The following is a 23,810-nucleotide window of genomic DNA, read 5'->3' on the forward strand; positions in this document are numbered from 1 at the left end:
GGGCAGATTCTTCCTGCGCTGATAATTTTGTAGAGCAGAAAGATACTTATTCTGCTTCAGTTTTTAAATTGGTATGTTAGCTAGACCTCTGCTGGTGAGCAAGAAGATAACAGGAATAAGTGCATAGAAGGAGCTACCTCACTGTAACTGATGACTCATTTTCATAGGTCAAAAAAGTCTAAGCCACAACCCCCCCGGGTAAGGCTTGTACATAATGTGAAACATTAATCCTATACAACATTAATTAAAAAGTGTTTGGATTTTATTCCTTTCTTAATCGTAAGTGCAATTTTATCAGTCCAAACAACAGATCATGTATACACCAAAAAAAAAAAAAAAATCAAATTTCATGCCACACCCTGGCTCCAACATAAACAGAACTGTTTCAAACGTTCTCTCTAAGGACTGCATTATTACATAAACCCAAGCATTCCAGCCCAAAGGCCAATACAGGCTTGTTCCTATGCCACAGCTTCTAATTCTCCAGTCTGTTTTAAAGGGTGCAAGCAACAAGTTTTCCAGTTTCCTAAGGCGAAGTTTCCGGAATCTCAAAGGCAGTGGACTGAGAACACAACCAATCCCAACTGTGAGCCCCGAGAGCTGCTTCTGGCCCAGCATTTGAAGCAGTGCTAAACTGCTGCCCAGCTTTGGTCTGTCACATTTTCAAAGGACCAGCAACACTAAAAATAGAAGAAACAGCTTTTCTTCTTCCTCTTCTTATCCTTTTAGCTTCACCTTTCTCTCCTCACGCTGTACCACTGCTTCATAGCCTGTTACATTTCAAAAAGAGTCAAAAAAAAATCAAAAATTTTATTTTCAAAAATAAAAACTCCAATCATTTATACATGGCACCAAAAAGAGCCAAATAATGAAGGGATATTAAAATCGGGACCACTTCAAGCAAGAGGCAAGGAGGACTAAATGCAAAGTCCTTAATTCCCGAATTTCCGTTAATGCCGTAAAAGACTGTGATATCACAGAGGAGAACAGGACCATCCTGAGAGCTGGAGTCGTGGTGGGCTGAAATTGAACAGTAACTGGTGAAAGGTCACACACCTAGGGACCAAGAGTAAGAACTTCCCCTAACATGTTGTTAGGACCAACAAACAGAGAAAGACATGAGTGAATTTTTCTAAAGCAGGAGGATTACGACTATGAACGTGCTGCAAATGTGGGGAAAAAAAAGGAAAAAAAAAAAGAGAAAAGGATTAACTCAACTTTAACTTTAGGAGGTAGCACTGAGACGTTTCCACTACAACTAGGGATGTGTTCACCCTGCTACGGATGCAGGAACGAGTGATTATTAGTCAAGTTGCGGGAAGAACTGAAGGAGAAGCAGGTGCAGCAAATGGTCCTTGGGATGATCTGGGGAACGCAGAGCCCACTCAGAGCCCGTGAGGCGCGAAGGCCGTGACTTGTTCGCCCAGCAAAGATAAACAGCCCCCGTGGGAGATGACGTGCGGAAGCGCTCCGGGAGGACACGCCGAGCGCAGGCGGCCGCCCGCGGGGACAGCGGGGCGGCGCGAGGAGACGCTCGGGCGGGCGACGCCCCCCGCGGCCGCCGCCTCCCGCCACCGGCGCCGCCGGCCCCTCCCCCGCGACCGTTGGGCGGTTTGAACGGCCGCGGCGCGCGCGCAGCAGCCCCGCCCCGCGCGCCATGGCGGCGCCTCGGCTCGGCGCGCCGTGACAGGCGGCGGCGGAGCAGGAGGCCGCGGCCGCCGAGCCCCGCCGCCCTCCCGCTCGCCGAGCGCCTTCCGCTGCCGCCGGCGCGGCCGCTGTCATGCAGGACGCTGCCCCGGACGAGAGGCGGGGGGTGGCGGCGGCGGGCGGCGGCGCTTCGTGGCTCCAGAAGCTCTTCGAGGAGGTGCGCGGCGCCTCGCAGCTCAGCGTGGCGCCCGCCGCGCCGCCGCCGCTCACCGTGGTGGCCGTGGAGCGCTACCTGGCCGAGGCAGCCGCCGCCGCCGCGCCGCAGTACTGGTACGACGTGACGCTGGCGGACGGCGCGGGCGAGCGGCGCTGCCACCTGGCGCCGCGCCTCAGCGGCCTGGTGCAGCGCGCGCACCTGCGCGCCGGCGCGCGCCTGCGCATCACGCGCTGCCACTACGTGTACGACGAGCGGCGCCTCCGCTGCGGCTTCGTGTGCGTGGAGGCGCTGGAGCGCGCGGGGGGCGCCGCGCCCGCCCCGCCGCCCGCCGGCCCCGCCGCGCGCCCGCGCCGCCCGCAGCCGCTGCGGGGCGGCAGGAGGCACTACCTGCCCCTCTGGAACAACGATGACCCCTACGGCGACATGTGGGTGGCCGAGAAGCCTCCCGCGCGCGTGGACGTCGACGGTAAGCGGCGAGGAGCGTCAGCGCTTGTCTGTGGCCTTGGTTCCGGAGCCTGCCTGAGTGTTCAACCACTAACGCTCCGGTTTGGTCTCTCTTTTTTTTTTTTTTTTCCTCGTAGTCTCCAGGTTGACTTCTCTTGGTCACCTGGAAATGACGTGGAGAAGCAGAGTTCACTTCCAGCCGCTGCTCGTGAGGGTCCTGCACAAATCTAGACTAAGGTACTACGGGAAACCAGACAAAAAGCTGGATATGCCCTATCAGGTAAAGAGGGATAAAGATGCTGCTTGGCACTCCTGAACTACAGTTGTAGGAAGTTGGGAGATAGGTCCCATGTAGCACGTGCTGTTAAGAATTATGCTGTAGCGAAGTTATGCTGAAAAGGTTACCCGTATAAGAATGTTAAGCCTTCAAAAGTGTGATGGGTTTAGTGGTCATATATGCAAAGTTTTAGCTGAGCTTTTTGTGTGAAATTACTTAACAGTTTTCAGTAGCTTAATAGCCTGAACTTTTTTGCTATCTGGCTATGGAAGCAGGAGTTAATCTGCCTTTTCTGACAAACAGAAGCAAGCGAAACCTAACAATCTGTTTCCCCTGATTCATCTCATGACTTCCGGAAGGCTAAGTTAGTTTGCTGTCAAATTCTTAATGCTTTTTGTAATGGTTGTTTCTGTGTACTATTCCATAGAAGGGGGAAGAAAGGGCAGCATTTTACAAAGAGGTCCAGTAACCCACGTGAATTTTTTTCATGGGGAGAGAGGTATATGAAACTCCTTTAGGACGGCTGTGTAGTTCTCTTGTTCCAAGTTTCTGTTCCCTTGCTGCATGAAGATAAGTCTCTGCATCATGTTGTAAGAGGTTGTCAACAAACAGTCTAGGTGGTACTCCTAACTTCCATGGAAGTTCATCAGTCGTGTTTCTTGGTATTAATTGCGGAATCAATACCCAGATCTGATTTACCTGGACAAAATAGAAGCGAGATTTTGCGTGTTTTTTCTTCTCTATACATGCTTTTATTTCTTTCATAGAAAAGTGGTGTGTTGAGTTATTGTTACTAGCTAGAGACCAATGGAGTAACAAAAGATGTTATAATAGTTTAATTTCAAATGTGCATGGTTTGTGATTAATTTTTGATATGGAGATGAGCAAACAAGCATTAATTTGTATAATATCTGCATACTGTTTGGAATTAGGAAAAGACAGCAAGGGAATAAAAGACATAGGCACTGGATATGCCCAGGAATTATAATATTACAGAGAGTAAGTGGTAGTGTGGACAAAGGCAGATGACAGCTTGAGGCTGACAGGTGAGTGGATAAAATGAGGTATTTTGGCAGAACTATCTTTTGCGGTGGATTGCTGCCTTATAAGACCATTATAAGTTTAAAAAGCTTTACCTCTTCCAGTGCTCCGAGATGTGTTCAGTTAATTCAAAGTAATACTTGTGTGGGGTTCTGTTTTGTTTTATTGTTTTGTCTGTGTATTTTTTGTTTGTTTGTTTCTTTTTTTTAAGCGGGGGAAGAAAATTGAGGTTGAAATCTTTGTTGCAAGAAAAAATATAATGGAAAGAAAATTGTTCACAATGCAGTTTTATATTTTAACTTTGATAAAATGTTTGTTTTCTGAATCTTTTTTTTTCTTGAAAAATCAGTCATATTTTTTGATGATGATGGTTTATGTAATCAATGATCTTATAATAGCTCAACCTTCATACCATTTTCTTCATGGACATTCTGAAGTGTTACTGTAACAAGGGAAACTTTTTTTTTAATTATTATTATTATTCTTGCATATGATACTTCCCAAATCTCCTCTGAAGAATACTGAGTCAAGCTGGTGTCACTTACCACTACTCAGCAGTGGAAAGATAAGAGTTTGGGAAGGGATAGCTCTGGATAGATTCTTATGTAAAAGTTGGAGATTTCTTCACCTCCAGTTTTGAGTGCCTGTTTTGGATTATATTCTGTATCTGTTTGTAATCGGCAAAGAAATTGTCTGTGATGCTGACATAATAGCTAATGCATTATTCAATACAAATCTTAGCAAATGGTGGTAATTAAATGTATTTTGTCACTTTTTCTTTTAGGCATACTTTGAAGTTGCTGATGGTTCAGGCATGATGTCCATGGTGTTGTGGAATTCATTATGTCCTGAGTGGTATAACAGTATGAAGGTTGGCACAGTGCTGCTTCTTGAGCAGTATGCTGTCAAAAACAGTTATCCATTTAAAACACAGCCAACCCCAGGGGATTCACAGATGAAGAGATTTGCTACAATTGGTTAAGTATTACAGAAATGTTTTGATTTAATGACATATAGCTGTAAAAATGAGATACCATTTCAGCTGAAAGCGACATCAGTGCCAGTCAAGTTAGGTGGCCTTCTGATCACTAGAGCGATATTTTTCTGGTTTATTTCTCAAAGCAGATAAAAAACAGGTGCCTTTTTGAAAAGGATGTTGATGGGATTCTGCAAGCATGGGTTATGATCTGATGAGCATAGACCTGATGGGCGCATGTTGGGCATATTTTGCCCCCAGCCTTTCATCCTGTCTGATGCCCCTTTGGTAATGGACCCTCTATTCTTGCCTCTGTTTCTGTGACCATGGGCTCCATCTTTGGCACCCTTTCTCACTGCATGAGAAACTTATTACTGTTCAGGAGATTTGAAGACTGAAACTCTGCAGGAATTTTTGTGAACTAATCAACTGGAAGATGTTTGCAGAATAGAATAGAAAAGAGAGTTTATGTGTATGTCCTTACAGAAAGCATTACCCACCTCTTACCCAAATGCCAAGATTTCTTCTCTCTCATTGCAGTAGGCAAATGAAACTTGGTATCCTAATGCCTCATTTCTCTGTTTCAAGTCCTAGTAATGTTGTGTTTTTTTTTTTAATTTTATTTAATTGTCAGTAGATTAAGAACTGCTTGAATTAGTCATTTGTGGATAACTCATGAGAATTCATTCATGCAGGCCAGATATTATATGGCCAATACACTATTCTTATTTTTCTGTCTTACAGAAGAAAAGAATCTCTTATTCATGCTACAAGAATAGGTAAAATGTAGCTCTTCACAGAAATAGAATGGAAAGTGATCCATTTTAAGAGATTATCTGCTGTGATACATACCCTTAAATAGTGTCTCTGACAGCTTCCTTAGCATTCAAGAAGTTTTTGATATTTGATTCACATTTACAAGGCTTTTTGCCAAAATTAATTGAAACCTTTATTTAAAAAAAAAAAAGAAAGAAAGAAATCTGACTCCTGATTTCAAGTACTGGGATTGTAAGCACAGATTTCTGGTACTGTATTTTAATCTAGTTCTGCTTCTGATTAATAATACAGCTATGATTTGTGCATTGCTCACTTCTTCCAGACTGCTGAGTCTCATGATCTGATGCTTACATTAGACTTTAGTGTATGGGATAAGCCTCATCTGCAAAGCTCCATTGAATAGAAGGTTGTAACGATGACCACTGTCTCTACTGAAACAGCAGCACCATGGGGAGCGCACAGATGAAGAATATTCTGTGGCAAAAAACAAGTTTCTGTTGTTGGTTAATGTCACAGATTATCAAGAGAGCTATGCTACAGAAATACCAGTGTTGCAGTGTAACAAAAACAGCCTTTCCAAACTACACAATACTAACTTTATCAACGTTTCTTTTTGTGCCTATTTCCCTGAACATGAGTTTTCCCTTACATGTTTGTACTTGAATCAGATGTCCAACAAGGAGAAAATTCAGATACTTTCCATGAAACAAGCAAGCGTATGTGTTCATGAAGGTTGTGCATAGATAGCATATTAATGATGACAGTCTCCTAATGCAGTTGTATGAAAATAAAGAATAGTTTCACTACTAGAAGCAGTATATTTTTTGTCCAGTTTATCTGCATTAAAAACAGGTCTTAATGTCTGAAGTTTGTGATAAATTGGCAGAAGAGAAAAGTGTTTAGCCCGGAAGGGGAGTCTGGGGGAAAGAGTAAGCTGGTGATGATTATAAGCCAGCATCAGAGCAATTTTAATTGCCTCAAACCTTTCTGCATAGTAAAATTTGCTTTTTGGGCAAGTATCATTTTTCTCACCACCCCCCAATATAGGGCAATATCATTTCCGGTTTTAAAGGGTCCCTACTGTGTACTCAAAGTTCTTCAATTAGCTAGTTAAAGCAATCAGTTACATGGAATTGCTTGAGTAAGTGTTTGTTGAGTAAGTAACAGCTTCTTTCGTAATCTGCTTCCACTTTGTAATTCTATCACATCCCCTTTTCCCAATATTTTCTTACCATCATTTGCCTGTAAATTATTTAAAATACATCTAGAGCGATAACGAAGTCAGAGCTTGGTAGGCTGCAAGGGTTTTGAAAGTGCTTCCAAAGTTAAAAGTTCTCGCAAGACCCCATCTTCCTGGCACGCTCCCAGAGTCTCACAAAGCGAGTTATACATTGCTTGCTTCTGCAGCTTGCAGCTGTGGTTCTTGGAGCTTGATTAGTTGCTACCACTACCTTGAATTCCACCAAGAAGCCTCTGAATAGTGTGTGCATCTCGCAGATGGCTGAATTTATGTGGTACTGATGAAAAGTGCTGTTTTTAATAGACTGGACTGACCTTAACTTCTAAATCATTCCAGAGCGTAGTCCCAGCTTGAGTCTCTCACATTCACCTAATCTCAAAATGATGGCGCTACTGATGAATGTGTTGAGGAATGTTTTTCTTGGTTTTCTCTGAAATACTGTCTTCAAAGACTGAATTCAAGCCACGCTCGTCCTCAGGATACTTTTGTACGCATCTTGTAGCAGATGACAAACAAGGAAGCGGAGGGTCTTATGTTAAGTATAACAACTTCCTGCACTGTGGGAGAGGTCTGATGTAATTATAAACAATCCTATGTGTTATTTATAGCTCTTTTCTGGCTGCATTACTGGAATGATTCCGTATCCAAATCAAAATTTCTTGTAGAAACTGAATCAGTCTTGAATATCAGCAAGATTTGCCTTGTTATGAGAGATGGAACAGACTATTGCCTTTTATATTTTAGCTGCTGAAACCATTCCTCCCATACTGTTTATCTGGTTGCAGAAGCCTGCTATCTCCACTCCCCCTCCACAACGCTCCACTGTGTTATTCAGTATCTAAGCAGTCTGCTTGCTAAATTCAGTTTTTCAGGAGCTATAGAATAAACTCATCCTTTTCCTGCATGGCCATGGTATATTTAAATCATGTTAATAACTAATTGAACATAAATTAGAGATGGATGTTCTGATCTATTACTTGGTCTTCTGTTATAGTTCATCCTCTGTAAGTTGGTTTTAAATTGTAGTGACCTTTGAGAATGGAAATAGTGTAAAACGTATTTTATTGATGATTCATGTTCTGTCAGTACCTGTTGTTGCTTTTTAAAATATCTGTCTGGATCAGAGCAAATGGGCTCATCTAGAGAACTGGAAAGTTTAGCATTGCTCAGATCATAACACTGCATTGATGAATACTGTATCTGAATTCCTTACTTTATCCAGATGAAAACTAAAGTTGAAAGACTTGCTTAAGAATTTCACGAGCAGTAGGATAGTTAGAGTACTTCTTTTAAAAATAATTACTTGCTTTTGAATTGTTTTTAGCCTAAGTAAGAATATTTTTAATTTGTATTCATGCCTTAAATGTGACTGTTTTATTTTTTTTTTCCTTCATCAGAAATCAGCTTGAACGTTCGAGACCCACCTACTAAAATAAGTATTATTCCAGAGGACATGGTGAAGCCAGAATGGGGATTACCTGAAGTAAAATATCGATTTATCACAAGGTAAAATAAAATCTTGTTTCTCAAGCTGGAGCTTGATTTTTACTAAATTACACAGAATGTAAATTGAAAATTTCTTTCAAGAAGCTTCTAAGAAAGCTTAATGAAATTAAAATGAGCTTTTTGGTTTTTTTTCTGTTTTTAGGTCAGAACTGGATGCCTTACCAAACAATCATTCCTGTGACGTTATTGGTCTTGTGACATTTGTAGGAAGGGCTGAAAGAGCAAGAAAGAGAGGTTTTTCTATAAATATCACTTTTCAAAATTTAGGCAATAATTTTTAATATATTGAAGAAATGTTTATATTTTTCCTTGGTATTTGTTTGTATAGAGCATGGTGAAGACTTCTGGCTCTATCGCTGGGTACATGCCATTGATGGGACCTCAGACCAACCCTTCATTCTGGAATTATTTGCAACATCTCAGCCAGATGTGTTTGAGCACATTCACCCAAGTATTTATCTCTTTATAATACTTAATTACTTGCAATGTTTTTCTAGTCAGTTATTTTAAAATCTAAATATAATTGGATTGACAAAGAAAAAATTACCGCATTTTTTTCAAGTCAGAAAATAGATGATCAGTTATACAAAATGTTAAAAAGAAATGCACACATTACTTTAAGTATTGGCAGCCCTTAACATATCTTACTTGAAGCAATGTCACTTGCATCAGAGGTAAATAAAGGAAGAAGGCAAATACTAAAATCTCCTGTTCCCTTTGTCCTGTAAATAAGTGATTATTTATAGATGGGGGAACAATTATAACAGGAAGGATGGGGGAAGGGAAAGATGAAAGTAGAAAAATTTCATTTCCTCTTTTTTTTTTTTTTTTTTTCAAAACAGAAATCATCACCCAGCTACAATAGTTATTGCGTGTGATGAATTTCAAACTGAGGAAACCTTGGTTATGGATTATAAAGGGGCTTTAAATATTTCCTCTTTCCTTCTTTTTCTTCAACCCTCTCCCTTCCATTAACACTGGTTGATGTCATGTGCTTTTTATATCATATGATACAGCACCAGCTGCACAGCCCCATCAAGGTTGTGGATGCATTCCTTTTGCGTGCTGTAGGGAAATAGCAAAGCGTTACATTCTTAAGTTTAACTGGGCTATTAACTAAAGAATGAGTTTATATTCTATGTAGAACTTTTACAGTGGCAGCTCGTGATTTCTTGTACTTTTTACGTTTGTTACGCTTTTTTCTTTAGGAAATCCAACTGTCTAATGTTCATGTGGTAGCTGTGTATTTCACTGATACCTGGTGAGGTTTCTCATGTTTTAGTGCTAGAATATACGTTGAAGTTTCCTTGCCCAGCTCTTGCAAATTGAAAATCAACTTGTATCCTCATGTCATAACTTCTAACAAAGGCTGAACATACGCTGAAGCATTTGGAGGCTCAAGAAATGAAGTATCTGGGTTTGATCATGTGTATAATCAGCCTTGAAATGCTGAAATCAATGAGGTATCAGAGAAAACTGAAGTATTTTTCTTCTTTAGTGACATACTTGGTGTGTACACAAATGAGAGTGGTACGGGACATCACGGAGAATCCTTCTAAGACAATTTATCTTACAACTTCAAATGAAAGTCAAATATTCATTACAGGTAACTTAAACTATTTTTAAGTTTATGTATTTATATTCTTGTTTCTTTGGAAAAGATATTTTAGTGCTTTCAAGCTTTCTGACTTTAATTGAAACAAGAAAAAAATACGGTTTTATAACAAAAAATGTAATGCATAACATTAGTTTTCTTTCAGAACTAACTTTCAACCTGTAATGAAATAACATCGCAAAAAGGGAGAGGGGCAAGTTGCATTCTGGTGAGGCAATAATGGGTGTATCTGGTGTGTCCTATGAAAAAGTACATAACTATGCTTAAGTCATATATTTACTAATTCTTTCCAGACTATTTTAATCATTTGAGTGTAATTCCTTAAAATAAAGAAAAAATCTTCTGCAGCTTTTCTTGATTGTATATTTCATTATTACAAAAATAAGTATAAACAGGTATGGTTATGTTAAACTTGTCTTAGTTAATATTTTTCCTGGTCTATTTGGAGAGCTCTTACATTCTTTCCCAGTGTGCTGGGAAGGGATGTGGCGTTGAGCTCCAGTCCAGGCATTTCCCTTCTAGCTGCTCTTGTTTGGATACGCTCTGCTGCAGCCCAGTGCTCTTGGTGGCCCTGTGATACTGTGTGCTAGACACTGTCAGCGAGCAAGTCCCAGGCAGGATGAGGCACATTTGCTCCTGAATCAGGAGACAGAGCACAGCCCAGTATTGCAGGCGAGCAGTCTACTGCTATGACTGCGAGGCAGTACAGGATTTGATAGGCGTAGCTTTCCTGTGTGTATCTATCCAGCTCATTTCTTTGGTATTCCCAACAGACCGCACATCCATTCCCAATCTTACCACTGACAAGTAGGAACAGAGGAAAAAATATGTGCTAGTAAATTACCTGAACCTAGTGAACTGTGTGCACACAGCTTTTCTGAGAAGCTGGGTAGGGTTTTTTGTGCTTAGTGGGGCTAGCAGACCTTTTTCTTATTTATTTTTTTTTAACAATTTTCTGGTGATTTTTAAAAATTTCTTGCTAAATGAAGAGTTCAAGATTTCTTCCTCACTTGTCTTTAGTATAGTTTGTGCTCGGCTTTCTAATTAAATGTTTCACTCGGAGCTTTTTGCATTCTAATTTTAATTCATTTTATGTTCATTTGGGTCCTAAATGAGAAGAGCAACTGGAGATTGCAAGACATTTTTGGAGATGTCTTTTAGATCATAGTTTAGAGGCAGACTTGCTCAGATTACAATTCATTTGCTAAAACTTGTACTTAGACAATATCTTGGCTTCAACAATAATAAATAAGCCACAATTTACATCCAATAATAAATGCATATGTTACCAATCACCTTACAGTAAAAGATGTTGGCCAAAACCTATGCAGATGACTTAGGTGTTTGTTCTTGTTGGGATAGAAAAGAAGGAGGGAAGTATAGATCTTCAGCGCAGGAGATGCGACTGAACAATTTCTTGAATTTTATTTATTTATTTATTTATTTTCTGTCCTGTAAAAGCATATTCTATCAGCATTTTTTTGACATTTTCTTTTTTTAACTGTAAGAGTGAAATGCAGTATTAGTCAAGGAATTAAGGATATACATTTCATAAAGTATAGTTGAATGGGATGTCCTTGCATTCTCTAGTACAGTGTTTTTCATTTTTGTGCATTGTTCAGGATAGTTTCAAGGTGAAAACTGATGACAGTAACCTGCTTTATTCTCTGATACCTGATCATTTTGTTTTGAAAGGGTGGCACAAGGGTCAGCCATACATCAAGGATACCAAAGTGAAAAACTTCATTCAGTGGATTAAAACGCAACGTGAAGCTGATCAAATGAAGAAAACTGTCATTGGTGGCTATTACCCTTTTCCACGACCCCCAGATAACTTTCTGAGATATTGTAAAAACAGTAAAGGTAAGCTGTCAAGTATCTTTAAGATTTATAACCTTCTCAGTTCAGTTTTATTCCAAGCATGTAAAACTATAATTTATTTTAAAAACAACAGTTACTTTTACATATTATACAAGTTTGTATTAATAATGGCCTGTGATTTAGTTTGTATTAATGGCATGCCGTTTATGAAAATAACAACTAATAATGTATCATATGCCAACACCTTATCTTACAGAAAATGTCACAAGTCCATGAACTGCAGGCAAACTGTTAACAACTTGCCTGCTTGAGGTTTCAGACTTAAGATTATGCTAAATCAGAATTAAAGACAGTTACGTTGAACAATATAGCAAAATAAAAATTTCACATGGAATACAAGTAATGATACCTATTTGCTAGCACATACTAAAAGATTCTTGTGGGATGAAAAAATGTATTTTTATCTGATGTGAGCAATAAAAGGCTTTAAAATTTTTCAATTTCAAATCATTTTAGTACTTATCAAACATTTCAGTTTCCTTTTGAATCTTGTATTCAGATGTTCTGATACTGTTTGTTTAAAAGTTGTTTGTGGGAATTGCTTTTTGCAGTTGAATCAATTCTGAAAGCAATAGGTGAAATGGGGAGTGAGATTGAAGACTTGCACTACAGGGAGCACAAGCGCATCGCTATTCAGGGAATAATTAGTGCCATAAGATACATCAGCTGTAGTAGCATGGCTGAAGATGCCTCAGGAGTGGAACCTGCTCAGGTACAGTGCTTGAAAATCAGTCCTGTGGTAGTCAGGCAGCTGTGAGCATAATGAGACTGAGAATTTTGCCTTTGAATTCAGCACCTTTTCATATTGCTTCTTAATTAACTGGTTTGTCGTTTTGAGAGCAAAAGAAGTTTTGAAACTCTCAGTTTAAAACTGTTTAATACTCTCTGTTAATTCTCTGTTTAAAACAATATTCTGGCACTCCTTCATGAAAGCATGTAAATGTTTAGAAGTTATTGACTGATCAGATAACTTGGGATAATGTAACATAGGAGGGGGGAGAGCTGACTGCTTCAGTGCACTTGCTGTCACTTTTAGACAGAATAACCTCGTAGTCTCTTGTGACTTTCAGAAGATAGGATGTTTAATTTGGTTAACTTTAAAAGTTATTTAGAGAAAAGAAACTTTTAAGGTTTTTGAGTTGGAAGCAACAGTTTAATGTGTTTTTTAACTGTTAAATAATTACTTGTGGTTGCAGAAAGATACTTCTCAGTCTGTTGAAAGTTCTTCCCCGTCAAAAGAAGATAGTGTTCACAGGGAAAAAACCCGAAACCTTAAAAATAAAGAAGTCAAGTCTCCTCTTGGTGGACATTGCTCTCCTGGGGAACAACATCAGCATCAAGCTTTCATAACAAAAAAGAGAACGGTCAAGAGAAAGAGAACACGCAGTTTACGTACAGATACTGAACAGTAAGATGTTTTCATAAAGTTGAAAAGTAACCACTTAGCAATGGGTAGAAATAGGTAGTGGATCCCAGGAAAAGTATTTAGGTAAGTTAGTTCAGAACCGAGGCCCCAGAAAAACGTTTAAAAGCTTAAAAGTTTCATTCTTAAAGGGCAACTAAGTCTTTTTTTTTTTTTTTTTTAATTGACATCAGATGAGGAGAGTTAGAATATCGGGCTAACAAGTGATAGGTTGAATCAGGTGTGTCTGGTTGATGATGCTCTCTTCAGATTAATATTTACTTTGTTGTTAATTTTGGAGATTTTCAGTAAATAGTTTTTAATTCTTGAGCAAAGTATAGTTAAGTGGTTAGCTGTGAAACAACCATCAAATATACCAGTGAAGAAAAATGTCCTCACTGAAAATGCAGAATCAAGAAGAATAATGTTTTGGTGTACCCATTCTTTAGGGAATAAGTGTTTGCATGTTTGAAGCTTTCTGGTTAATGGAAGATATGTCATTAACCTAAAGCTCCAACTTGCTGTCAGAAAGACAGGTAGAGGTTGGTAACGTAGTCACCTAAAGGCTCTGATAACCTGTAGTACTTAGTTTTGCTTGTGTTGGGGTTCATGCAATTGTATTGTGACTAGTCAAATGTAGACAAAGGATAATCAATTTGAGAAAAAAATATTTCTGGTACAAACTTAGTAGTTTCAAAAGCAAAATTTCTGCTTGTGTAAGATTTCCCTTTGTTGCAATGGTTGTGCAAAATCCAATGTAGCCCTATTCAGTGTTACAGAGCCTAGTATATATTTGACAGATTCGGTGTTAAGAAATCTAGCAAACCATTTTTTTTTCTTCATGAAGCAATTCTCATAGTGTAAAAAAAGGTCAGGCATTCAGAATATTTTGAGGTAGATGAAATGCAACTTGGATTGAGTGAAAATGGAAGAAGCCCCTGGGGTACAGAAGTTCTATCTTGGCCCTGTTACTGCAAAGTTATTAATGGTTTTCCTTTCATTAAGAAAAATTACAACATTTGAGTATCATAGATTCTGCTTTTCTCCTGAAAGCAAAACATCCATCTTTGCTCCACAAGTTTTTATTAGATGAGATTGTGCAGTAATGGTGAATATCTTATTTTAAGGGGAAGTGCGTCCCGTATGCCTGTGTCATCTTACCGTTATTTCACAAGATCTGCAAGAAGAAAATTAGGGTAAGTTGTGTGTCAAAAATCATGAAAAATAATTGCATCAATGAAGCAAAGAAATCTGAAGTCAGACTATAACATTTCAAGAATCAATATAGAAATGAAATAAAAGAACAGGGTAGATTTTGGTGTTTTCTATTCTTAAGCACTAATTGTATATCAAATATATTAGATCCAAAATACATTTTTAAAAACACTTAGGAATAATCAGGAACAGGGGTTCTTTATGGCAAGCAGAGAAATATGTAGTCTTTGTTTTAGAGAGATTGCAATTTAAATAGGGAGGGCACAGATAATAAGGGATGTTTAATTATCAAGCAGATTTGAACAGTGTCATAGCATGAATAAATTTGCTAGTTGAGTCACACATGGTCCTTGGTGCTACTGAGATGTAAGAAGAGTTATCCACAAAAAGTTGTTTGGCACCCTCTTCTACTGCCCAGCACTCAATCTTTATTGAACTTAGTTTAGATCCAGGGAAGGATCTGAAAAAACAATACAGGCAGGAGCTTAGAATCCAGACAAGTCTGGAACCTAATGAAATAGTAACTAAATAACTTAGTAAAAAGCTAAATTACTGTTCTTATTTGTTATTCTAGAATAAAACATGCTTGAATTTTTTTAATTGGCAGCTTCATCATCTCTTTAACTACAATGGTTGTGCTGTAACCTTTCCTTAGGTTTACTACAGACTTGGTGTTTATGAGCCTTTAATTCTTGTCATTTATTCCAAATACAGGTTGAGTAACCTGATGAAAGGAATATTTGAACTTTTTGGTGTGAATCTGTTCAAATGTCTGTTTCCTTGCAGACTGTGATTTGGGCACATGTCATGAGTGCCAATGACCCTCAGCTGATTCTTTAGCGTTACTTTTAGCATCTCCTCCCTCCTCACCAAAATGAAAAATCATGATGCTTAGGAGTATAGCAAAACTAGTTATAATGGTATTACAATGCAGCTGATAACAGAGTTGATAGTTGTAATGGAATCGGTCATAAGTTATAGTATTACATTATAATGGAGTTGATTAGAAGCTATTAACCATTCATCCACTATTATTCCTTTACACACACACTCACTTTATCAAAACATTTATGGAAAGCTAGCTGTATTACAAAGAGCCTTTTCTGTGGGATAAACTAGGCTTTTTTGAGCTCAGCTTTCTGAGTTTTTTTTCCCTCTTGGTAGATTCTGCATTTTGGAGTAAAAATGATTTTTTGATTCTACAATTAATTCATTCACTCCGATGCCAGATTTTACGAACTTGACTCTAGCAGATGGGACTCTTTCAAGTCATGTAGCCCCTGGTGGGGGGATGCAGGCAGAACTTACAGTTGGGCTTTTCTGTTCAACAGCAGCCAACACAGCTGGTCTGTCAGCACATATGGTTTTTTTTTCTTGGGGGTTGGGTGGTGAAAAGAATGTTTTTTCCCAATTTTTTTTACAAGTGAAACAAGAAGTTAAGGCATGTTTACTTTGTTCTCTGCTTTTTTCAATCTGCCACTATCCTCGCTACCTGTGTGTCCGCTCTATGCCATTAGTACTAGAACCTCAGCTAAAGGAGGAGAAAGTCTGTGTTGGATTATGGAGAGCTGTTTCACTCTATGTAATTAAAAGGTAACTCATGAGTATTTCTGTAATTAACTAAGAAGTTGTGCTGAATGCTTCAAATTTCTGAAGGAAAATGAAAAGTTAGTGTGATGTACCTCAAAATTGCATCATTTTCTGTTGCTTAGAAGTAGCAGAATGTCAGCTCTCACTGTGAAGCATTTTAAAAATAGACAGGATAAAAATAGTAGATACATGTTTTTTAGTTCAGGTTCTAGCTTAAGTTATTTTATGTCAAGTATTCTGTGCAATTTTTCAGCATACTGTTGCACTGTTGAAGGGTTTTCTTGTTTTTAGATAGTAATAGTTTGTTAAAACTGTATGTGACAGCTGCAGTTCCTATGTTTCTGAGGTAGCTGTCATTAATGTAATGTAGTATTAGCAGGATATTCAAGAAGAATTCTGATTATTAAGGGTTTGAGAAAGGAAGTGGTAAGATGAACCTATCAATGGTCTTTATATCCTTGTTACTGAAGACATTCAACTTAGATGTATTTTTAAGCATTTAATATACTCAACTATAGTTTAATTGATAGCTTATTGTTCATAAGGAAGAATCAGGAATTTCAGAAAGGCTTACGTTTTACATGGAAGCGGGCAATACCACAGCAGTTTCTTAGCATTCTGATCTGTAGAAGTTTAGTGCTGCAGTTATCATGGAGTTGCTAATATTTTGCATGTTTGTGCTCTAAATTGCTTCACGATAACTTATTTCTATTCTTATATCTTTGCAGTTTCACTCCTAAATGTTTAATGTACCATAGACCCCTTTCTCGTTTTCCCTTCTGCTCCTCCACATTGAGTCATGCAATCCTGACATTTTCCTGAAAATCTGACATTTATCCTGAAATCTGACATTTTTTGCAAGTCCCTTTTTCATAAAGGGCTGAAATTGGTAGGTGAACCATCAACTTGGAAGACTGGACAAATTATTGTACAAAGCTCTTTGTTCTGTTACTTGTCATGGTAAATGGCAGTATCATAATGTTGTCATGAGATTACATTTTGGTTGATCTGATTTCAAACTAATTTGTAAAGTAAGGCTTTTTCATCAGTTAGGTTTATTGGGGATCTTGTTTGTTTGTTTCGAGACCCTTGCATCGTTCTGGCATGGCTACAAGTTGCAACTATTTTGTTCCTTAATTTATTTTTTGATTGTTTGGTAAACGGGTGTGGAGCACAAGATGTGGTTGTTATCCCAGTGCTTTCTGCAATTTTTCAGCTGCCCACTGCTTTCGTTAATGTTGTTTTCCTTGCAATAGTTTAAAGTAGAAAGACTAAAAAAGTGAATACCAATGCATCTGGAAATACCACACAAGGTCTTGATTGCAAGAGGGCATCTCAGAAAAGGGGAGCATGCAGAATGCAAGCTGGGAACAGCAAATGTGTGTATCACAAATCCTCATAAAACTGGTATAGGCAAATGGAAACAGAGGTGCTTTGGGTTACAACCACAGCACATTGCAATAAAAGGAAGGGCTTGGCTTAGGCAGGGCCCTTGCAGGCATTCTGGCTGGAAAAGACCTTCTAACTGGTCAAAGTCCTCAGATGATTTTCCCTTGCACAAGTTACACAGTGCACATAAAGCACAGCACAAAGCAGTCCTGTGAGGATAACATGTCAGGGCATGTGTAGGAAATCAGCTCAGGCACAAATCTATGCTAGAGCTTGGAAAAAAAACAGAGACAAGCTGTTTCTGCTCTTTTAGGAGACTAGCTATAAATCAGATCTTCTCAGCTTCAAAAATACACAATTTTAAAATAAAAAGAACAATTTCCATAACATCAACTTGTCAGTACTCCTCTGTTTAAGTGGAAAGTTGACATATAATATGTAAAAAGAAAAATGTTTCTGAACTATATTGATTTCTTCTTAAAATTACACTAGGTTTTTTTCTCTCTTATTAAGAAGTCTGTGTTTTGAAAGTGAGAGTTAGTTTTGCAGACATTCATTTCTAATTAGACTTTGTTTAGTAATATTTTCAATAATGCCTTCTAATAGTTTGGAAATATATTAGTATAGTATAGTCGGTATGTAAATGTTTATTGTATTGCTACACATACACAATAGTAATTATTTTCCAGGATAGTTCTTATAAAAGGAATTAACTGACATCCTCATGAGATATTATTTTTAATAGGATTTTAATAATTTTACAATAATTTTATAATATTTAATAATAATGTGGGAGGCACGACATAACTAATGAATTATCGTCTTAGAAGGAAACGGAGCTTTCTTGCTGTCATTCAGAAGAATGATAATTCATAAGAATGAAAATACCACTACACTAACCATGTATCTTGCATGCATCTTTCTGAGGTTCCCCTGGACCTCAAAACTTCTGTAAAGATCTGTATTGGGACCATACAGATTTTCATTTACAACCGCTTTCCACATCACTCTGCTCGGAAGCCTGGGGTTGATTGTAGGGAGCAAGTAGGGTCCACACTGTTTTAAAGTTTGCCACGTTGCAGCTCTTCCCATCCTCAAAATTAAGTGTCTGCAATCTTATTTTGTACTGCTAAAATGAGAAGCTTTTTGTGTCTGGAGTTAGGAGATCACAATAAGACCATTTTCATACTTAGCCTGCACATGAGAGTGCATTAAAATGTACTTGCACTGTGTTTTTGGAGTATGAAAACTCCATTCATCTGGAATATAATGATTTCTTAAATATTTTCCATTCACTATGACACCTTGACATGAAAATTTCAGGATTTATCCTCAGTATGAAATGGGAAAAGTGATTAAAGAAACAAAAAGGTCCTAAATGCTTAAAACTGAAATATGGAATGTTCCCCAAAACAGAATGTAAGGTTTGATCCCTTCTTTGCTGTTCTGGCATTGTTCCTGTGCATTTGCAGTTACAATACTTTATTAGGAACTGCTTTGATTGCATGGAATTTTAAGGGTGCTTCAGCATAGCTTTGCCTACGTCTGAGTTGTTTGTCATGCACGATAGTTTTTTGTTTTTCCCAAGCTTATTGAGACATGAGGATAAAGAGCAATGAAGCAAAGAAGGGGATAAGAATAAATGGGACTAAAAGTTTATTTTACTAGAGTGTGGCTGCAGTAAAATACATTGCGCTCTTCTGCTGCCTCATATCCTAGGCAATTGATTAGCAATTATTGGAGAACAGTGTTGCTTACAGCTAATTCAAAATCACAGTTAAAAATGGAAGCCTAACAAAAGTGCAGTTTGCTTCATTGAATTGATGGTTTTGGCAGGGTCTTATGTCCAAAGACAAACATGCATGCAATTTCTCTGTCCTTTTGGATTATCGCTCTGCAGTGGTAACTGCTCCCCTCTTGCTTTGGTTTTCACTGCAGAAGTTTTGCTTGTAATATTGTGCTGTGGAGACTTCGTTTAGAATGAAATGGTAACCCTGCCTGCAGTCTTATGTTCAGCTATTTCATAAAGTTGCCCAGCAGAGGGCACAAATAGTGCTGGTTTTTCCCCCGGAGTGTGGAGTGCTTTTCTATTTACTTCAGAGAGCAATGAAATAAAGCAGTTCTTGTCCTGAGCTCTTCAGAAGTGATTTACTGAGCGCAGTACATCTCGTTAACTGCTCTATTCCAACTCTTGTGATGTGAAATCAGGTACTAATGCTTCCTTATTCTATTTTGTATCATTTATCACTAGAAACCTGTCAAGTTTTGAAATTTTGCTGTGTAGAGTTTGAGGTTAAATAGGTTTTAAAATATATACACTCTAACTTTCTTCTTATAGCTTGAGTGAATTTCAACATGAAGATTTTGTGCAAGATAGAAATGGACAGGCCGTATCAGCGAGCTTACAATACTGTGCAGGTACGTTTGAAATATATACATTATGATGCATTAACCTCTATAGGGCTTTAAGTCGACTTCCTCCTGTCAGGTTCGAAACAGGCAACAGAGATATCCTTAGAGGACAGCTCTTATATACACACGTGGTTACATTAACCTCTAGGGAGCCATTGCAGCAACATCTTAATAATATCGTTTCACTTGGTCATGTCACTAATACATTCTGAAGGATGCTGAGAGAGATAGTGTGGGGCTGTTTTCCAGTATTGGGAATAAACCCTTAATATTGCTTTATACCAACTTTAAGTGCATTTTGTACCTCAGGAGCACTGAACAGGAGACCTAGTAGCAAAAGGCTACTAGTGTCCATCTCCAGCTGACAGTTTGCTTGCAATAGTGATCTATGAGTGATAAAATTGGCCCTGTCCAGGAAGATAGCCCTAAAGCTGCTAGAATATGTAATTAAAGGGCAAATACAGGATGTGGAGGAAGTAGATGGAACATACAAAGTACTAATTAGAATGGTGTTTGTTTTTCTATGTGTTAATATTACCAAATTTTTCTTTCTTCCTTTGCGGTAGAAATATAAACTCATATTCTAAGCAGTTACTTTTTCAAAATCTGTTCTGGGATGAAGGAAGAAGACTAATTTGTTTTCATTATATGTAGCTTGGTCCGTTTTTTTATTTCATGCAAATATTTTGGCATATTTTCTTCTTTACAGAGCTAACTGAATATAGTCTGATTCTTATAATTTTGTCTAAAAACCTCTCTACTTTTAGCATCTGTCCCAACATTAACATCTGCCTAGTAGCTTTTATATGTAGTCATATTATGTATAACATTGTCCAGCTTTTTATTCTTGCAAGACATCTTAATAATACTGCACTCCTACTCTTGATAGGTGGCTGCTGTAGACTTCTCCCTTCTGTTGCTTTAAAGCACTAGAACTTACAGCACATGTTTCCACATTTAATATATTAAAGATTGAAATAATGAGAAAACTTTTAAAATTGGAGTAAAATTTGTACAGGTAACCATATAAGGTAGAGTTTTATTTAAGGGAAAAAGAGCCGCAGTAGCTACTATATAAAAACATGTTCCTCAATAATCAGAGAGCCTATCAGTAATAAACTGTGACAGATAATGACTGACTTTTTGTTGTTAGTCCTTGATGAAAATTGTCTTTTAAAGAGGAGTTGAACTGAGATTTTGTAATTTCTTAGTAGACAAAGCCATAGTGTTAATTGTGCTACACTTTTACTGTCTCCAGAGTTATTATGATGTTGTGTAGCATGTATTTGGTTTCAAAGAGATTGGCTTTTAAAAAGGCTATGGAGAGAGCTAATGTGAATAAAATGTAGACACATTTGCATTTATTAATGTATTAATTAACTGTATGAGCAACTTATTATTTGTTTATTTGCTATGTTTATATTAGACCAAGATGGAATGAATGAAATACCTGAACCTGAAGAGACTGGAAGAACTTGTGATTCATGGCAGAGTGACCTATGGACGCAAGTGAAAGACAAGTTAATGAAATACTTGCATCACAGCACAGTTTTCCCAGAAAGCATCCCACGTAAATTTGACTATGTACACAAAGACTTACTTATGCAACTGTACAACCTTCATGCAGCAGTCCACCAGCCGAAAGACCATAGTTCAGATAAAAACATCAGTGAATTTAAAAGTGCTAGTGGCCTTGGGCATTATGAAGTGACAGTACTTGGTAAGTGTTTAGTAGCTCAGCTTCTAAAAAAAAGATTAAGCAGTATTCAACCTCAGGTATTTGCTGTGTTAAATTAAGAAGATTAAATTAAGATCTTCAGCAGTAACTGAATGGATTTCTCTGACTTAACATGTTGATTTGTGTATTCCTTTAAACAGGAATGATGATTGATGTTTTAGATTATTGTTAGAGGAATGAACTAGTATTGCTTTTGTAGGATATTTGAGGCACTGGTCTGATGCCTATTTTATGGAGTGTTGTATAGTGTTTTGTTTTCATAACATCTTCAGGAATTGAACTATTTTTGAAAAAAAAAAAAAACAGTGCTTTTGAAATTTCAAGCAGTCAAATGTAATTGCAATTTAACATGTTATTTAAAGAATCTGTGTAATCCTTACTATTAAAAATAGTTCCTTTTAAGTAATTAATTCAATATTTACATAATCAGGTAAATTATTCCATTGCACTTTATTGTCAGCCAACTTTCATGCTGGAAAGGTATTAATCTGACAGAAAGCAGTGTTCTTAAAGTGAAAAGGATGCATTTAAATGTTCCTTTGAGCTTTATTCTTACTGGGTTGGCTTGGGGTATCGTTCCTGAAGTATTTTTATTCCATGCTAGAAAATTAATAGCCGTGTTTACCCATACTCTTCAACAATTTCGTGCTGCTTCTGGTTAGCACAAAACAGCTAAAAAGTACCATTTAATGGATCTTTATTCCTTAAAATCTAAATATGTAACTTGATGTACAACTGATTGTTAACATTAATGTGAAGTAGTAATGCAATTGATTTTGTTTTCTCATTAATAAAAGAAGAAAACTACCTAGCTTAAAGATGCTTGTGTTAAGATCCTGTAACTTACAAGTTTTGATTATTTACCAAGAGGGGCTTAGGAGAAAGTTTTTGAATACTTATATTGTTAGAATCATGGACTGAATTGAAAAGAAGGATTCTGCTAACATACGTATCTTGTTTCAACAGGTATAAACCATGATGTTGCAATAGATGTTGCATTTCTCCCACTGTTTTGTCCTGATACTCACTTATTTCAAACAGAAGACATTCAAAATGATACATTATTATCTTGTATGAGTTGCATCTCTGCATGTCAACAGAAGGCTAGTAGCACTGGAGGGCTTCATGGCATGTTTCCACTTTCAAGTAAGACTTGCTTGCACAGATGTTATTTACTGTTTCTTGTTTTATCTCTAAATGCAGTAGTTGACCTGCTATAGAAATTTCTCGTGGATCAAGCATTGTTCACGTTATCAGTGAATTCTGGGTGATTGCTTTTACTGCACAGCTGTAATCCTGTGTATTCAAGCCAGTTTTTACTGGATCTATATTATAATTTGAAGATAATATTGTAATACTCAAAACATAAATTCCCAAATTACCTAGATAGTATTTGCAAATATTTGTTGATTAAAAAAATATCCTGACATAGAGAAGTTAAATATATGAATATTTGGCTTGATCTGCTTCATAACAGTGAACTAAATGCCAGTTAATCACATTTCACTAATGTCAGTTAGAATGGCCAATTTAATGCAACCTAAAGAATCTATGAACTGAAGTTCCACTGCTGCCATTTCTAGTGTTTGAATTTGGTAATAGACTTCTGGAAGGGAGGAGAAAAAAAAAAAGGTGGTGGGGATAGAAAAGAAAAGAAAGTTTACAGGCCAGCACTTAATATACCTCAAGTTCGTCAGTGAAAAAAGGGTGAACATGTACACATTACTGCATGGAAAACGACAGTTCAGCTTACTTCTTTACTGTACTCTCATGGAAAATACTTTTTTTAACTTCAAGGTGAAACTGTAAAAGCAGCAATGGACCTAGATGGCAAACATGTTGTCTGCATCTTGGACATCTGTCACTTGGGTGATGATAAGGTGGAAGTCTTTCTGAGCAAAATCTACACGACAGTGGAACCTGATGTGCTGGATCCAGTGTAACTTGATAACTTATTCTTCACACTTATTCAAAAAGAGGGAAATAAAATTGCTGTAACACCCTCTACACATTGCACTTTTCTAGAACTAACAGAGACAAAAAAAATATGTCTTAAAGCAATTATAATGGTTGTCTGTGCAACTGAGAGACACAATTATTGCCCTTATTTTGGCAGCCTCAGAACAGACTGTTAAAAACTTACACAGTGTCTTGGTCATCTGGGTTAAAGAAGGATGACTAGGGAGTACAGTGAGCTTATCTTTTGATGAAGCAAGGAGTATGACTGTCCTCTTTCTTTGTCCACACATACAAGCACAGGAAATGTATGTATCAAGGGGAGCACTGCAAAGAGACACAGGCTTTCCCAGTGTTAAAGACAATGTTTGCAAAAGAATTAACTGGCCATTAAATAAATTTAGGCTGGAAATTAGAATAATTTTGAGGATAGAGTTATGTTCTGCTGTGCTCTTTGAGTGGGAGCACTGCAGAGAGCCTTTTTAAG

The 23,810-nt window shown here is 37.8% G+C and overlaps 1 protein-coding gene across 1 annotated transcript; it reads left to right on the forward strand.

The window, feature by feature from the left end:
• The first annotated feature begins 1,765 nt into the window (after positions 1-1,765).
• RADX (RPA1 related single stranded DNA binding protein, X-linked) lies at positions 1,766-23,424 on the forward strand. The gene is made up of 15 exons (XM_010221751.2): positions 1,766-2,330; positions 2,446-2,588; positions 4,411-4,603; positions 8,017-8,125; positions 8,268-8,359; positions 8,454-8,576; positions 9,624-9,731; positions 11,436-11,603; positions 12,173-12,333; positions 12,818-13,029; positions 14,151-14,219; positions 19,556-19,635; positions 21,056-21,349; positions 22,334-22,513; positions 23,165-23,424. The coding sequence occupies exons 1-15, from the start codon at positions 1,781-1,783 to the stop codon at positions 23,308-23,310; spliced, it is 2,628 nt and encodes an 875-aa protein (XP_010220053.2). The 5' UTR covers positions 1,766-1,780; the 3' UTR covers positions 23,311-23,424.
• The last annotated feature ends 386 nt before the right edge of the window (positions 23,425-23,810 follow it).

Source organism: Tinamus guttatus, unplaced genomic scaffold (genome assembly GCF_059628265.1).
Source record: "Tinamus guttatus ecotype Peru unplaced genomic scaffold, ASM5962826v1 Tinamus_guttatus_pri_ptg000287l, whole genome shotgun sequence".
Taxonomy (NCBI): Eukaryota; Metazoa; Chordata; class Aves; order Tinamiformes; family Tinamidae; genus Tinamus; species Tinamus guttatus.

Excerpts from the sequence above, each read along its gene's own strand:
- RADX (XM_010221751.2), top strand. The coding sequence starts at position 1,781 with ATGCAGGACGCTGCCCCGGACGAGAGGCGGGGGGTGGCGGCGGCGGGC. Across the intron at positions 2,331-2,445 it reads CGCGCGCGTGGACGTCGACG|TCTCCAGGTTGACTTCTCTT; the intron begins GTAAGCGGCGAG and ends TTTTCCTCGTAG. Across the intron at positions 22,514-23,164 it reads TGGCATGTTTCCACTTTCAA|GTGAAACTGTAAAAGCAGCA; the intron begins GTAAGACTTGCT and ends TTTAACTTCAAG.